The 17,445-nt window shown below is 35.1% G+C and overlaps 1 protein-coding gene across 31 annotated transcripts in view; it reads right to left on the bottom strand.

Annotated features, from left to right (window-relative positions):
- Positions 1–17,445, bottom strand: part of RIMS1 (regulating synaptic membrane exocytosis 1) — a 317,413-nt gene that overhangs the window by 196,749 nt on the left and 103,219 nt on the right. For 24 of the 31 annotated variants that reach the window (XM_083830868.1, XM_083830867.1, XM_083830840.1 and 21 more), the window contains 2 exons: positions 7,670–7,883; positions 6,105–6,116 (listed from right to left, as the gene is read on the bottom strand). The exons of 2 other annotated variants lie outside the window; for them this stretch is intronic. In XM_083830868.1, coding sequence (XP_083686994.1) covers positions 6,105–6,116; positions 7,670–7,883 — 226 coding nt within the window. Of the gene's footprint in view, positions 1–6,104; positions 6,117–7,653; positions 7,884–17,445 lie in introns of those variants that run through there. 5 more of the 31 variants (XM_083830842.1, XM_083830870.1, XM_083830872.1 and 2 more) reach the window with 2 other exon arrangements.

Raw genomic sequence — 17,445 nt, 5'->3', positions numbered from 1 at the left:
AGTAATGTAACAAAGGGATAAAAGGGATAAGATCTGCTGACACACAGAAATCAAGAAGCTATTTTTTAATTTTATTAGTTCTTAAGAATACGTAAGAAAAAAGTGATCTATTAACCCTTTACTACTATGAAATAACACACACCTGGGAAATAGCATCAGTCTGGGGGAAAAAAAAAAGTCCTCTTGTGATATTTAAAATACAGTGTAAAACGTAGACATTGAAATAAAAAAAGTCAAGATAAATGGGTATACAAGTAATGATAATTTAATTGATTTAATTATCCTGAATGATACACAGATTTCAAAAGTCAATAAGGCGTTTCATAAGAGCTTTACTAGAGTATATATCACGTGTATTTATGTAAATTCACGTACAATATATGTAAGAATATAAAAAATCTATACAATATATGCTTGTATATTGTACACATGCCACATATACATATCCAATACGTGAGATTATGCAAGAGAAGGTGGATTAAAGCTTTTTTGAAAAGCCTTATTGACCTTTGAGATCTTATCAATATATATATATATATTTAACACAAGCTTTTGCTATGGCAGGAATTATTACACTCAAAGTTATTGCTGACATTTTCTTAACTAAAAAATAAAATAGAAAAGTCATTCCCCATATTCTTTATCTTGAATCAGTTAATGTGAAACAAAGGTACTTAAATTACAAGATATAAAATAAGATAACATGCAGTACTAAAACTGCAGGGAATTATAAAGGTTTTTCTTTGGTTGTTTTTGGTGGGTGGGTTTTTTTGTTGTTGTTTGTTTCTTTCTTTTGTATACAAGAATTAAGCAATCATTTTTGCTAGTCAGACACTGAAAAATACTTACTAAAGTTGAACATGGCTGCTTTAGCAAACATGGTGAAGCACAAGCTAATTTTAAGCTTTTTTTTTTTTTTTTAATTAACATTCTGTTTGACAGTGAACTAACTTCCCAGAAGGGGAAGGAAAGGAAAGGAAGGACCTCTGTATTTCACTTCAGGTAGAATTTCTCAGCTTCCGGCAGGACTTTTTTTTTTTTTTTTTTTCTCCTTGTTTCATCTGCTGGAAGCTACGGTTTCAGGGAGTGATTACTGAAAAGTGGTACTTCTTCCCTGATGCATAACCAGTCCCAAATCTTTTAGAAAACAAATTATGCGGGATGCTATAGAGACAGAACTTATTCACTATCACTTTCCAATTTGCCATGTAATTTTATCTCCTCCTGATGTAACTTTTTTTGGTGCTACATCTGTATTAGTCAGAGCTTGCATAAATTATCCTTTTAATGGACAATTTGACATAAGAGTTCTGTGAAAGAAAATGTAAAAACATTCCTGACAATTCGGACATTTTGTTCTGACAATATTAACAACTTGTGTTAAAACCATCAGTACACTTCTGAATTGTACGGCACATGCATTCAAGTTGTTAAGGCTTAAATTAGCATGCCATTATGTAAGCAGCTTTTAAACATACTTCAGAGGAACTAAATGATAAACACCTTGTGGAAACACCTGACACACGATTATGGAAGTGTTTCCAAGTTGTCTGTCTTTCAGAGTATAAATCACTGACATTATACTAAAATGAAAATAATTTCAGTGAAACCCAGATCAGAAATGTCAATCTCTAGTATTTCACAGCACTGACAATCAACATTACTTTCTGTAATCCCATACAACTAAGTTCAGGTAAATCAGTTCTCATGCATCTCTCTAACTGTAATGTATTTTACATCCTGATTTCCTGTCAGTCACCCTTTACGTATGGGAACAGAAAAATAAGCAAGCAAACTGCTCTGTTCTGCATAACTAACATTTCTGGAAAACAAGGGAAAAATGGTAGAAAAATTATTTTTCATTTGCTCCCAATTCTTTTCAGTTTAAGTTAGATCAAAAATCACAGTCTCAATGAAGGCTGTAGAATGATAGATTGCTAGGGGTAAATAAATAACTTAAGCTGAAATATTGATTTTCCACCTAATTCTGTTGATGTCCTGCAAATTTCATTTCATTCAAAACACCCACAGCACCTCACAAAATTCTTCAGTTTTGGTTTGAAGAAACTGTATTTGCTCATTCAGGCTACTTTTATAACCTACATTTTCTTCCTTTTCTGTAAGGAGGGAGAAACAGCTGTACTACTTGATATATCAGGTGTTCACAAAAGAAACGTGTCATTGTACATTTCATAAGCAAATACTAAGAAAAAGTTTTTACAGGAGTGCTGCAAGCAAGGAAGTCCTATTTGCAGGTGGCCTTTGCTATACAATGCTCTGGTACAACTGCAGTAAAAAAAGAACAAGCAGTGGGAGCCAGGACGTTGGGAGGACTCAGCCAAAACGGCAGAGGAATGCTAGCCAGGCATTTTGCCTGCTTCTCCACTGCCCTACTCACACTGGTAGTTCACATCTGAGGGAAGAGCAAATGACACTGAAAGAGCATGGAAGTGAAAATGAAGAAATGGAGGTGAATTAACAAACACACCACTATTTTGGCAATTACAATGCTGGTGTATGAAGCAGAAACAGAAGGATCCAGAGCCAAAGTGTTGACACTCTCTAAGGAACTGACAATATCTAGCAAGTGATCCACCAAATTAAAAAAAAAAAAAAAAAAAAAAAAAAAGTTCAGTCCAGCCAGATTTTCAATGAACACCTTCATAACTTCCTTCAAAAATGCTTATTCATGTAAAATCCTTTTACTAAAATTTTGCTTTCTTAAAAAGCATACACAAAGGTTCAGTGCTCACAATGAAACAGACTGTCATAGCATACCATCATTTCTGAATACTAAGGTAATACAAAGGAAAACACTTTTATTTTTTCTGTACACTGCATAACCACCAACAGTTTTAAGTAAACCCAGCCACCACCACTACTACTAACATTATTAACACATTCTCACTGCACGACTGTATCTAAGCCAGCCTAAAATAAGGAACTAGCTTAGAGTCCTCCTGTTTGACAGCAGGCTCAGGTGAGAAGTATGAAGAGCTAACCAATAATCAAAGGACATGGAAGAACTTTAGATACATACTTAGTAATGCATTTCAACGTATTAAAATAAGAATCATTAAAAGGTATATGCCTCATTAGCCACTGGGATGTACTAGTTATTGCCAATTAATTTTCTAAGTGCACTAGAGTCACCAAATTCCCATAAGCCTAGCCCTGCTACAAGGGATTAATGTTTTGGGATGTTCTTTATTATTTTAAACAGGGGGAGAATATAATAAGTTCTGCTATATATTTTTGGAACAGTCCTTAAAATATATTTGGTATTTACTTGAAAAGGTAAAGAACAGCTTTGAAGGCTTCAAATGAGGTATTATTTCACCTACAGCCTATTTTAAAAATACCTTAGCTAGAAGTAATAGCTGCAAAGGACCTCTTAGGGACCCTACAATCAAGAGCAACCACATCACATAAATCCTTTCTTAAGCTTGCCAAATTCAACCTTTACAATTCTACTGGTTTATTTTTTTCCCTCCAATAAGATTTTCCCAAATCTTTAGTCTAGTGATTGAAAAAATCTCTTTCCAAACCAAAAGCATTTACAGCCAAGTTACATCCATTTGGTCTTAAGTATTCACTGTCGTCTAGCTTAAAGGTTATTCTTATTGTATAAATATTGTATTTCGAGGTATTAACTAAAATTTATCTACCGTTTGTCCCTCTAAACTCTCTAGACTTCTTTCACATGATGAACTCTTTACTTGAACATCCTTTGTATGCCTTTCTTTGTGCTTGTCACAGCTTGAATTTATCAAAGATGGTTAACGCATGGTACACAACATCTAGGTGGGGTCTCATTAGAACTACCAATCATGGTTTAAATACCCAATACTAACAGAAATACCTTGAGTCTTATACCATACTTGACTTTTCGCTTTGACAACTCACACTTCAACATCCTTTCCAAGTGATGAACACCTAACTTGTAGGAACTGAGTGCACATGATTTAATATAATTTATATTGGTAAAAAATCACACGGAGAGAACAAGGCTCATCTAAACACATTGAAAAACTTTACTAACATTAAATTCACAACATTAAAAAAATTGTTCCTATATGTAGACTAGTCAGAAATGTTGAGCCACTGAAAATAATTAAGAAATGATATTTTTCTGTTGTTGCTTTGTATGAATTACACATATTATCCTGCTTATAAAAGACATTATTATTAGGGATGTAGTTATATTTTTTAATTAATTCATATCATATGGTCTATTAGCTCTCAAAGTCAGACACTGTTAAAGCAACTATACTTTATAAAAAAGTTCTCCATGTTCCTTACTCAATCAGCCCTAATTATTAGACATTCTCCCTCTGACTACCATGACTTTTCAGCTGTTAAATGGATGTCACAGCTTCATCACACGGTAAAAATGTCATTTTCTTGGCATATGGAAGCTTGGAGTTCAACACAAAGAAACCTACACCAAGGCAAGCGCAAACACCAAGGGTATATTTTACTGAATTTAGGACAATCCAGAAAAGTCAGGTATGTCTTCAGCACATATTTCTTCAGAATGTTTTAGGGCAGTGGAGTCTATTTTCTGGATCTCAAATGACACAATTCAAAAACAAACACCTAAGCTGTCACCTCATCAAAGACGCAATCTTTAAAACACGTGTGCTAGCACAGTTCTGACTATTTAGCAAAGTTTTTGTTCAAAACAGAAGCATGAAGGATGTCTCAAGCATAGAAGCAGCTCAAGTAAAGTTCAACTTGATTGCTCTCCAAAATCTATGTGGCTGTACTGTACCTACATGGCACTTTCAGCATTTAAGAGCTTTGCTGTTTCTGGTCCTGAAGACATCTTTGTTGCAAGTGCATTAATCTTTCAGTGCAACCCAGTGGATTCATCAATGGTACGCTGCTTTAGTAACAAATCAAAATCAAGATGAAGCTTTTCACACTATCTTAATCTAATCCTTAGATTAATAGAATGGAAAAAATCTGGAAGTCCTGAATTATTTCAGCACTTTGTTCAGAGAACCACACATTAAACAGTAGAATGAAGCTGTATCAAGTTACATTTCACAGTCATTAAAAAACCAACCATGTTCTCAGAACACAACTGCCTATAAAAAAAATACTACAATATGAAGAGGTGATGGAAGTCATTCTCTATAGGTGTTATGCAGTAGTAATTGCAAGTTATAGCTATGCTATGATGTGAGCTGTGGCACACAGCCACTTCATAATGCAAACGTAGCACTATCACCTGCAATTCAAAACCGATGTTGGACTGTAATCTCTTCACACTCATTTCAGCTGAAGTACCTGGGAAGCAGACTAATTCCCACTACTAAGTCTCAAAGTTAAAGTTTGGAATACCTTCTGCAGACCTGCCTGGGAAGAGGTGTAAGTGGACACACACTGTCCTGCTCAAGTACTGCCACCCTTTCCTCTGTGCACATGATGCAGATATGAACAGGGAACTACACTCACCTTACACCTTTGGTATAAGCCAGTATTTGATCCCAAAGCAGCTTTACTGTTTTGTGAAATGGTAACTACACAGTCACAAAAGATTCACTCCACGTGTTCACTCCCATGTACAGTTTCAACACATTATCCTTTGCCTATGCAAACTACTTCAAATGTAAAAATCAAATGGCTGATTTTACACAAATTCCCTGAATTTTTGCTGCAGCCAGAAGCAAAACACAGCAAACCATATCAAACAATATAAAATTACATTTTAATTATTAGTTTAGATTTCCTGGAGCTGATGGAAGGAACTTGCATGCAAAAAGTCAAATTGTTAACCAAAGACATTTTTATGCAATAAAACTTGATTATATTTAATTACCTCCTCTAGTTTTTGGCCTATTAATAATCCTCAATTTTTAATTAATTTCTTACATTGTCCTAATGTAAGACAACAGACTTGGGTTTCCTTGTTGGGCTATCTTTGAAAGGTTTGTTCAACTAAAGGATGGGATGGGCCTGGTTGTTAGGTTTTCTGCTCTTCCCCCCCTCCCCTCTGGATCATTTTACAATTTCAGTTCAGGTTTTTTTACATTAATATGTTTCCCAGTTAACTAACAACATTATAATAATAAATGATAAAAAGCATGGATTCTAACCACTTTGTCCTCCTTTGGGAAAGCATCCAAGGAAGCAGAAAAAAAAAAAAAAAAGAGAAAAGAAAAAAAAGAAGAGAAAAAGAATAAAATAGGCAAGTATTAATAGACAGATTTCAAAGAAATGCAATTCTAATAACTCTTTACAAAGAGCTAAAAACAAAATTTCAGGGAAAAAAAAAGCTTCAAATCAAAAGATCGTACTACTTCATGTGTAGAAAATATGTTTTCCCACCCTAACCCACAGAACCATGAACAACATAACAAAGGAAAGACAAGTTACAATTGAATGGAAACTTTCACAGTTTCCATTTCTGTGACTTGAAACAGTAGATGAAAAACAATTAATGTATATTCAGTTTCTTCCTGAGTAAATAATAAGCTGTATCATATGTACTCTAATTAATAGTATAACCTAACCTATCGAAATAAACTATATTTTCACAGACTTGCTCTAGTGATACCACCTGCAGGTGATACAATATAATGCATCCATTTATCTTAAAATATGAAGGTACCACAATTTTTGCCAAACACATCTACGTATTTTTTACAGAATTTTATTTATTGTACTCACAGGTACATCAGAGCTATGAAGAACTTCCAAAATAATAATGAAACGGGCTTATTTCTATGGGCTTTTTCTTTGTTTACATCAAATTTCAAAACCCCTTATTCAGTTGAGTTTTAGAGTAAAGGAAGTAAAACCTGTTCTGTTGTGAACATGTTTATCTGCTATAGAACTGATGACCACTTTAACTGAATTTACATTGATGCAAAGAGATGAATTTCTCCCAGGAAAGATTGGCAACTTAAAGTCATATGAGAAAGTTATGTCATCTCATGCTAGTCAACAAAACCATGTCATACATTGTAGGACACTAGATGATCCACTAAAAATAATCATTGGACAGTAGTCTTCAAAATATTGATCCTACCAGTCATGTACAGGTGAGTGGCCAGTTCCTCATAAGGGACTGACCAAACAGAGGGAATTTTGGGCTACCCTTCAATTTTGTGGACAGCTACTGCATCTAACAGAGGAAGATTTATCTCACCTCCCTGAAAGTAGTATACCTAATCCAGTTTAATCTATTGTGTTACTTTTTAAATAAATTTAAAATAAATTGACATAACACTCTATTTGTGGTAAGGAAGGCCTTTTTTCCCTAACCAAAAATGGATTGATTTTAAAGAAGCAAAGTCTATAAGTGTATACAAAAATCTCTATAAAGAAATCTAAAATGAAATGAGTTCAATAAAAATTTCTCAATGTAGAGTATGACCTCAGCAAAAGGTTTTTTTTTCTTTCACTCTCCAAAACAACTACTTCCTTTGAGCCATCACTTAACAGAACTATACACGATGTATTCTTTTGTTTTAGTTAACTCTGTGAACCTTAAGTATCTCCAAAATACATTATTCTACTTTATACACACCTCATAATGAAGTGATGAGTGAAATTCTTAAGTAAAATGAAGCATGAAATGCCAAACTTAAGGTGAACAATCTGCAGTGTTACAATGTCAAGGAGGGTTTTTCTTAAGAGTACACATCAGAAGACTTACATTGTTTGATCGCAGGGAGACACGACCTCCACATCGAGCACAAAACTTGGTCCGGCAATAAGAGCATAAATGGCCACAACCATCTGCAAACTTTGTTTTATGACAGATTCCACATGTTGGAGCATCATCCTTGTGCTCTCCCTGGTAACGGCGGGCTTCTTCCCCTATCTTTCTTACTTGCTCTTTATAGCTTTCAAATTGTTGATGCAACCTCCTGCATAGATGAGAAAAAAGTTTATATAGCAATAATAGGAGGAAATAATACTACTGCGTATTTCTTTCTTTCAATTTAAACTAAACCTAATATTCTCAGCATGTTCACAATAATAGTGCACTTCATATCAAATACACACCACATTTGGAAGACTGTATAGAAGAATCTAGAGGAAAAAATTAACAGACATATGTTTTCCTGTTAGGTTTACTTCAAAGCTAGTGAGGAAATAATTTCACTTGACCAGAAATTGATCCAAATATACAAAGACAGCAAAAAATTCATAGCTTTAAATAGAAGTATCTACCGTGTACAAAATAAAAACTGAAAGATAATTGCCTGAGCAACTTTGCATTGTCTTTTAATCAACATTATCCAGCAGGTGTAATCAAAAAGAAAAAAAGAAAAAAAAAAAGAAAAAAAGAAAAAAAAAAGAAAAGGACGCTCAATCTTCAGTTATAGCGTTACACTTATAGTTTCAAAATACAGATTACTAACACATATAGCTTAAAGATGTACTACAATTACACTAGCACTAGGAGAATATGATTTTTTTAAAGTCAAATCCATATATTAACAGAATGTAATATTTTCTCATTAGTATTAATTACAGAGCTCTGCGAGACTATCTAAGGTTTCCTGTCCCTCATTACAGAGATATCTTTCAACTTAACTATTGAAGTATTAACAAGTATATAGATTTTTAAGATGAAGATGTGTTTTTAAAGGAGTAGCACTTCTCTTCCAGCTGCCCCAAGTAACAAATTGTCTGACAGCATGCTCACCAACTGGCTAAATATCCTACTGCTCGGAAGACCCAACTTTTAAATCATAAAACCATTTAAATCATGAGCTTAGGCAAGCAAATTTACTTCTCTATCCTTCACTTCCCTTTCTGTAAGTCAAAATAGCAATATAAAGTAATCAAGTGTTTTTTTTTCATATCACTGTGATGTGAAGACCTACGTTACAGCTACATAACATTATCTCTGAGGAAAACCTTTTCTCCTGGTGGTTTCTATGAGACATTGATGGCAAAGTTTCAGAGAGGAACGAGCCAAAGGCCTAGGCCATTCCAGAAGGGGCAGTCCAGCTCCTCTCCTACTCCTGTATGCACACTTATTGATGCTTCTTTGGACATTTACCAAGCCCTCCTCAATGAGATAATCCATAGACCTGAACCAACAGAAAATCAATTTTCCTGCCAAAAAAAAAGAAACCATTATTTAGCTTGCTGAATCACTCCACTCTGAGCAGGCCACTGGAGACCTCAAAGGGAAGGAGGACATGGGCTCCTGAAGGCAGAAACGAGAAGGACAAGGAGAAAGTAGGACTGCCCATTTTGTAGCAATGAGCTATTATATCAACTCAGCTGCCATGTGAAACCTCATCCTGGAGTTTAATTAATCAAAGTATTACATTTCAGCTCAGTTAACTACCTTACTATTGACCAAATCATACGATTAAGACATTTTTCTGTAGGTGCACCAGGACAGCACTGCAACTCCTAAGCTTTGTTTTCATTACCTTGAGCAAAGACCTTGAGCAGATTAAGTGGGAGAGTACAATAGGGCACGTGTACAATTAAGTCTTTTCACCATGCTATATGACATCTACAGACTCCCCACCCACGTTTTCAGGTGTTGCTTTAAATCTGCATCTCCATGGACAACATTAAAAAAAATCATGAACAACTACATAGGTTAATAATAGAAACAGGTAATCTTGAGTTTAATAAATGGTATGAGTAGGTGTATCGTCTATAGAGGTCTTAATGATAACTTTCCACCTGCTTTGAGCTACTTACACCCTTAGTTAGCACAGAGGCTGATGTCTCCATTTAACCAACGTAGTGAGAGAATTCTGTTTTACTGCAGGATTATTTTATTTTTTTGGAGTGTGATGTTTTGACTTCTAAGAGATAAGAAATCAGTGTTGTTTACATAAAATACTGTTTTCGTGAAGTGGATATTTTTACTTTAAGATGATACTCATTTAGAAAATAATTCTAAAAATATTTAAAATATTTAGATGATTCAACTTAACATTGGAAATCACAGTAAAATACACATTCAATTTGGGCAGGAATATCACTGCTCATACTAACTCTCACACTAAAAAATAATGACCTCATATAGGCACGCTGTACAGATGCAGCAATAGAGGGGAAAGCTAAGAATCCAAATATTTTATTCTCCCTCAGTACAAACATGATGCATTACACTTAATGCTTTATGCTAATGAAAAACTTGGCAGGAATAGCAAAGGGAATTTTTGTTTTATTTTTATTTCTTACTAGCCTCCTTAAAAAACCTTTGCAGTGTTGAGTAAGATGAGGAAAGTGGGTCAACAGAATTAGGAAAAATACTGGAGAAACTGAATACTTTTGGCCACATTATTGGATTACACATGATTTAATTTATCTTACACAGCTGCTCACTTAGAATGCAAAAAAAAAAAAAAAAAGCCTGAAAACATTCAGGAATGAGTATAATAACCAGCTTAAGGAATAAATTTAAATAATGGGGAGGTCTGGAGGTAAATTTCTTATTATATAAAATATTTTATTAAAAACTGAAACCATGGAAACTAAATCCTGTTCTCCTCTGCTATTGCAAGACTTAAAGCCCTAACTTTCTTAATGTGGAAAGGGAAGACAACAGAAAGCAGTGCACCTGTTCCTGCTCTTTTCCAGTTCCACAACACTCATCTGATTTTTTTTTTTCATCCCATATGAAGCTTAGAAAGCGCATTAATAACTGCTGCTCTCTTACTGGGGTTAGTGAATGAGCTGGAAGGGAAATTAAAGGAATTTTGTTCACCAAAATCTGTTATTTTCCAGTATTGTCACCGAACACAAATTTTCACGGAGCATGAAGAATCTTACCCAGCTCATGGCAAGTCTTCATGGCAATTAGTTCTTTTCCAAGGTTTGAAACACCTTTTTCACCTTTTTGCGGGATGACAGAATGCCCATACGTCTAGCCTTTCTGCAACAGTTGCAACAAATCCCTCCTAACAGTTTTGTCTTATACAAAAGATTTAAGTATTCTCTGGAGTTTAACTCTGTTTATTCTCTGTGTTTAACTAAAACACAGATGGATATTTTTCAAGGTTGCTCCTTAACTTCCAAGCTATAAGCCACATTTTCATCAGAGGAAAACCTTAAGTCTATTAAACATTCCTTAATGTAGACATGCACCTAAAGGTTAAGTTAGAGACTTCATAACAGCACTTAAGTAAAGACTGGGGGAACCGTTGATGCCGGTTCAATTCCTTCAGACAAAAAGAACAATCAGGCTACAGTGCAAGAAGACTAAGTCCATATATTCATACCATTTTTCATCACGCATCCCGAAATTTAGCTAGTTCTACTACTGGGGTAAATGGTGTAGCCATAAAGGGGAGGTTTCATCTCCCACCTGGCCTCCAAAGACAAATGGAAAAAACAAACAAAACAAAATATTAAAACTAAAATAGTGGAAACCATCCCAGGACTTAACACTGATGACTGAGAACAAATATAAGTCAGTATGAAGAAGTTTCACAAAAAATTTCCTTCAAAAGTGTGAGATACTGCAGGAGGTGGAAGATGGCCAGAGAGAGCAATGCACTACAACTGAACTCTTCTTACAGTTTTCATGCACATCAGGACACAGGTTAACAATGAAATCTAATTCATTACGTTTTTATACTGCTTATTTAAAAAAAAAAAAAAAAAAAGCTGAAATTCCTATCTGGTTGTGTTCTGTAACAGTTCTCTAACAAATACAGTTAAATTCAGTATTAATTTTTATAATGTTGATCAGGAAAAAAAAATCTACTAAATGTTCGTTCTTATTAAAAATTAATATTTATGTTTGAAATAGATATCTTCAACAAATTTCATTGAATAGATATTTCACAACAGAAAAACAAATTCTTAATAGCAAAAAATATCTTCCAATAATAATATTTTGTAAAAGCTTTTTGTTGTTGTTTGTTTTTTGTGGTGGTGACTTTAGCACAGAGTGCATAAATTTAACGACCATTCTTGGCTCAGTTTAAATGTCATTTGACTTGAAACCGCAAATCTTTGATCTCAGCCAAAAGAAAAAATATATATTTATCTGTTCTTTAAGATTTAGTCCTTTAATCCACAAAATCTATCAGCAGCTGTTGCATAAGTAAATAAGATCTGTTAGATACGACATATGAACTCATTTGAGAAATAACCATCCCAGTTCAGATTTAAGAAAACATTAGAATTCTTGTAAGTTAAATAGAGATCAAAATTAATGTAATCTGTTTATTAATCTGATAAAATGTAAAATATATTAATAATGTTGCTGAACCAGATGTCCCTTCAATTTTGTTCTTTATCACCCTAGCATATTTCTTGCTTAAAGGGCATGCAGCATCTACCTTTTTTAACGTCTTTTTGGCTCAATGTATTAAAACATATCACTTCAGGTGCCACCAAGAGCACCTCTTTTATGTGTGACACTTCATCCTTTCCTAGAAACATGGAAGTGCCTCTGCCTTTGGAACTGTTCAGATCCCCAACACCATCATCTGATGGCCCAAGACTTCAGTACTGCTTCACTTTTCATTAAGTAATAAACTTACTTACGAAGTAAGAAAGACCTCTCCACACATAGGATTAAAACCATTCTCCTCATGGAGAAACAATAGAAGAAGTATCTACAAATGCAACAATACATTTGAGAGCATAGCACAAAGAGGTCAAGAAGCTTGAAGGACAAGCTTCCTCTAATGTTATTGTCATACTTGTGAAAACCTCACACTACGTTAACAAAATAGCTTTGTCTGCATAAACTGGCTCAGCTGAGGAGGGTACCTGGTATTTCACAGGCAGACTGGCAGCATGTATGTGCATGATCAAAAAAAGATTACACAGTGGGTGAATCTTTGGCCACATCAGATCTCATGCAACTAAAAAAATGTATTTTGTTGCTAAAATTCTGTATGAGGCACTTGGCTCATTATAGCACCCAGGGCATGACTCCTTTTCTGGATTCATAAGCATCAGCCTCAATACTTTACCACAAATACATGAGCTGTTGACACCGATGATAATGTACGACAGGAACCAATACACAGTTTTCATGCATATAGTAAAAGACTTAAACCATTCGCTTTTACAGTATGACTTCACAACATATTTTGAGGTTTCCATTTTTTTTTCTGCTCCGTCTGAGCAGATTTTCTAAAAATGCCAAATATTTGGGTCATTTTATGCACAGTTAAATTTTAAATGATTTTTAAATGTTGTATGAAACCATGTGTTCTACTTTAAAATCCAGCAGATGGCACTAAAGATTGTGTTTTCAATCTCCCAGTTCAACTCAAATGATCGAACCTTGTAATCTTATGATTTGACATTATAAAAATATCACGCCCTGCTGTGAGTTCTTGTGAGTCGGAAAATGTGCTGCCTTCTAGGTGACATAACCTTAAGAAACTGTAAGTGGCTATAGCATAAATGAAAAAAGACAAAATGCTCTACTTTGCCCTGTTCACCCATGCATACTCATAATCACACAGAGCATAGGCAACTTTTTTCATGAAATCAGTGAGACTTTTATTAAGTTCTGTTCTTAGCACTCTTTTTTACTGAAAAAAAAAGAAAAAAAAACCTAGTACAAGAATACAAATTCAGATTTGTTTCTAAACTATCTTCAACTGTAGGAAATGCACAAAAGACTAATTCTTCATTAACATGCCAGCGGCGTAACTTTGACAAATCTACACTGAACACCAGAAGTTCTAGGACTTCTGGTTATTTAATATGCCTGTGAATGCAACTGCTAGATCTAAAAAACTTTAGGTGGCTACACTGATGCTATGATCTGAAAACCACTGCTCAGCAGCTCCAGAAACCCTGGAAACACCTAGGTCTCCCTGGGTGCCTTGCTGTTCAGCCGGTGCTGCAGGTCCTCATCTGTGATGCCCATCTCATGCAGATGTTCCTAGAGAGAGCAGCAAGGCATCTAGCTTTTCCCTTAATCCCCACTAGCATCTTAACTAGGAAAAGCTGTCAGCCTGTGATGGCTTTAGGGAATACACACTTTAAACAACAAAGTCAAGACAGGCAATCTTAGCAAGATACTATGGATTGTTTTGTCTCAATCAAAGGAAATGGGGAATTGAGGGTGAATCTAGCACATGCTGACTAGAAGAACAGCTAAAGTCCCGTGAAGAAGTCTAGATATATCTGCCAGTTATATCATGTATCATCACGTCACATAAATCTGTTAATAAAATTTATAACCTTACATTCTCTGCACAAGTAGGACAGATTTAGGTTGAAAAGGAAATAAATAACTGTAACTTCCAACTCCTCAGTGCATGACATAGCAAAATTAATGTGTTAGTATATTCGAAATTCAGGAGTTTTTGCATGTTTGAGGTGTGCTGCTCTTTAGCATGGATGATATGATACCTCTTTTGGTCACTTTGTAAAGATCAAATAACTGTTGAATGTATTCATATTGCAAAATATTGTTCTTGTAAGTGACTTTGGATGTTATGTCAATATTCCTTACTGTTGTTATTGTTGGACTCTTTTATTCAGTGCAAACTGCCATTTTAAGAGCAGAATACACTATTTGTCTATAAAATACACTTGCTAAAGGCAAGCAACACGTGGATGGACTTACATAAGTTGTGAAACAGGTAAGAACCTGATCTATCAGCTAATCTTTTGAGCAAAAAAGGCCTTATTTCTGTAAAAGTAATATAAGTATTACCTGCTACTTCTAGCCCCTTTGCTTTAACCTACGGTCAGACTCCTCACTTTTCTGCAACTTCACTTACCACCTATCTGTCCCTTCCCTGTTCACATTTTCAGTAGGTCTCTCCCTCCTACACGTTTTTCTCAAATATTTTATATCACATTAATTACTATATACTACATATAGTACGTTATATATCCTATAACAGGAACGATTGTTTTCCTCAAAATCTCAGATTTTACCTAGCCTGAAGGTTTCTTCATTCTCCTCTGCCCATTCAACACACAATTATAGTTCAACTCAATTCTTCTTTCAACTTGGTCTTCACCTTTCACCCATGATGTTTTTCATCTCACCAGCAATCACCTGAATCCTGTTGGGCCTCAGACCTTTCTCCTCCACATCCTATCTATCTCATCTTTCTCCGTTTTATTGGTGCAAACACAAGTGTGACCATTCTTGTAACTCACAGTCTGCCCCTCTACCTCATACTTCTCTTGTTCTGTCCAAACCAAAGATTTTGGCATAGATTTCTGATTTCCGTCATGTGTGACCTGTACATCAAACTCCACTAACTGAAACAGAGATCTCCACATACCCCTGTTAAAACTTCACTACCACCTATATTCTGCCTGTCACTCAGGACCACAAACTCCTGTGTTATACTGGACTCAGACCTATGTAGACCTTCACCTCAAAATCCTATACAAGCCTTGGAGATTCATTTTGAAAATTAAAAGAAAAAAAAAATGTTTATCTAATTTAATCTCTGTCCAGATTAAATATTCAGCCATCATCAGTTTATCCATCAGTTCCTTTTCTCATCAGTTCAAGCCTGTCCTGCTGACAGTCTGATCAGAATCCTGCAACAAATATAATTTAATTTTACCTGTCTCTTTGTATTCCTCCAATGAACCCTTTTTTGTGTTGTACAAAATATAAATGGCTTGTCTTCACCTTCAAAGACTTTCACAGTCTATTTCTGCCTTACCTATCATTTTTCATCCAGTGCTGAGAACTCAGCTGACACTTCCTCCTGGGTTAAACTTTCAAGCTAGAATCTTTGTTGGTTTTCCCCTCGTTGCCCCTAATGTAGGAGTATTATCATCAAAACCACCCCATCATCCTCTTCAAACTCTCCTTTACCTTGATGTTTACAAAGATTTTTACAAAAAAAGAAAAAAAAAAAAAAGAGGTTACTGGTATGTTAAACCTTTTACTTACCAGGCCAGACAATATTTCGTGTTATTTTATTATCTGCCTAATACTTACAATGCAGGCTGCCCCCATGACAAAGATTGCTTTTTTCTTTTTTATGTTTGTAAAAACCCTCACTCAGAAGGGTTATAGTCCATGACAGGCACTTCCAGGCAATATCATAATACAAATCTCTCAACATTATTAAGAAATACATGAAGTTACTTTTTGTATTTCTTTTTCACCATTTTGTGATCTTAGTTATTTAGTTTTTTGGTTTCTGAGCCTTCAGGCGATATGTTCATACTTTCCTCACGTCCGTGAGAACAAAATGCTTTTAGTGAATGCTGATATTTTTCCTGTATGCACGAGATCCTAGGAACCAGAAGCAGTTTAACCATAAAGCATTTCATTATGAGATTCAGGATAAAGTTCAGACTTGGCCAAGATGAAGGCTTCACTTAAAGATCTCACACAGGAGTTCAACCTGGCCACCACAGCTGGAATTAAAAGCTGGTCACATCTAACAAATACTTACACCCTCTACACAAGTTATATCAGATCTTAATTCCAGTTCCTTCATATAATCTCTTATCATGTCTGTAATAAATGGCAGCATCATAACACGACCATAAAGGCTAAGACAAAAACATCTTAGCAAGTCCCCATCACGTCAGAGCGGAGGCACCCTGGCATAGTGGCGTGGGCTGCTGCTGCCTAGACAGAACAGGAGGCTTTATTCACTAGTGCCTCTTCACCAGCAGTAACTTCACACAGAGATTTTCAAACTAAAATTTTACCAAGAGCAGGTTTTCGGCAAGTGTATAAAGAGCTCATTAAATAATGTTTATACAATTTAATTTTACAGCTTCCTGGAAGTTTCCTGATGTAGATTATTGAAAACTTTATTTTCATATACTCCTATTTGTGTTTTTCTTTAATAATCTCAGCCCACAAGCAGACTTCCTCCTTACACAACTGAAGAACTGTGAGTCAGAAATGTGCAATATCTACAACAAGGAATTTGCATTCCAGCTTCCCACAGTTCCTCCCAAATGACCGTTACCCTTTCTGAGGTATACGAGAGAAAGCAGCTAACTAAGCAAATACCGCCCAACAGTACTAAAAAAGATATTGTTGAGGAGTTCATAAAGAAACTGGGTATTAAAAAGCACTTACACGCTGAGATATATTTAGTACGGAAGAAAGCAATGCCTTCTGTGGAAAAAAATAGTTAATGATTATCCCTTCTTTGTTTAAAAACATACATTCTTACCTCTCATGGCTGCTGTGCCATAATAATCTAAATCAACTGTTGTTTTTTTTTAATGACATCTGTATGTTTTATGCTGAGACTTCATAAAAATCTGAAAACCAATACCATTGCTAAAAAGATGTTCAGTTCTCCTCACGTGGCTATTTCCACTAACTGAAATAAGAGTACAGCTCCTAGGCTGTATGGTAACTCTGTGCAGAAAAGCTTCCATTTCAAAAGTTGAAGTCTCATTTTTCATTAGAAGTGTTTCAGTTGCATGAGGACTTTTTTTGGAGAGAAAATTGTTAAGTTTCAACAATAAAGAATTATTTGAACGTGAACGTTCTAACAGGCCAAAACAATGAAGCATGAC

Source organism: Anser anser (assembly GCF_964211835.1).
Source record: "Anser anser genome assembly, chromosome: 3".
Taxonomy (NCBI): domain Eukaryota; kingdom Metazoa; phylum Chordata; class Aves; order Anseriformes; family Anatidae; genus Anser; species Anser anser.
Note: the sequence above shows the minus strand (reverse complement) of the source record. Positions and strands in the feature narration are given on the sequence as shown.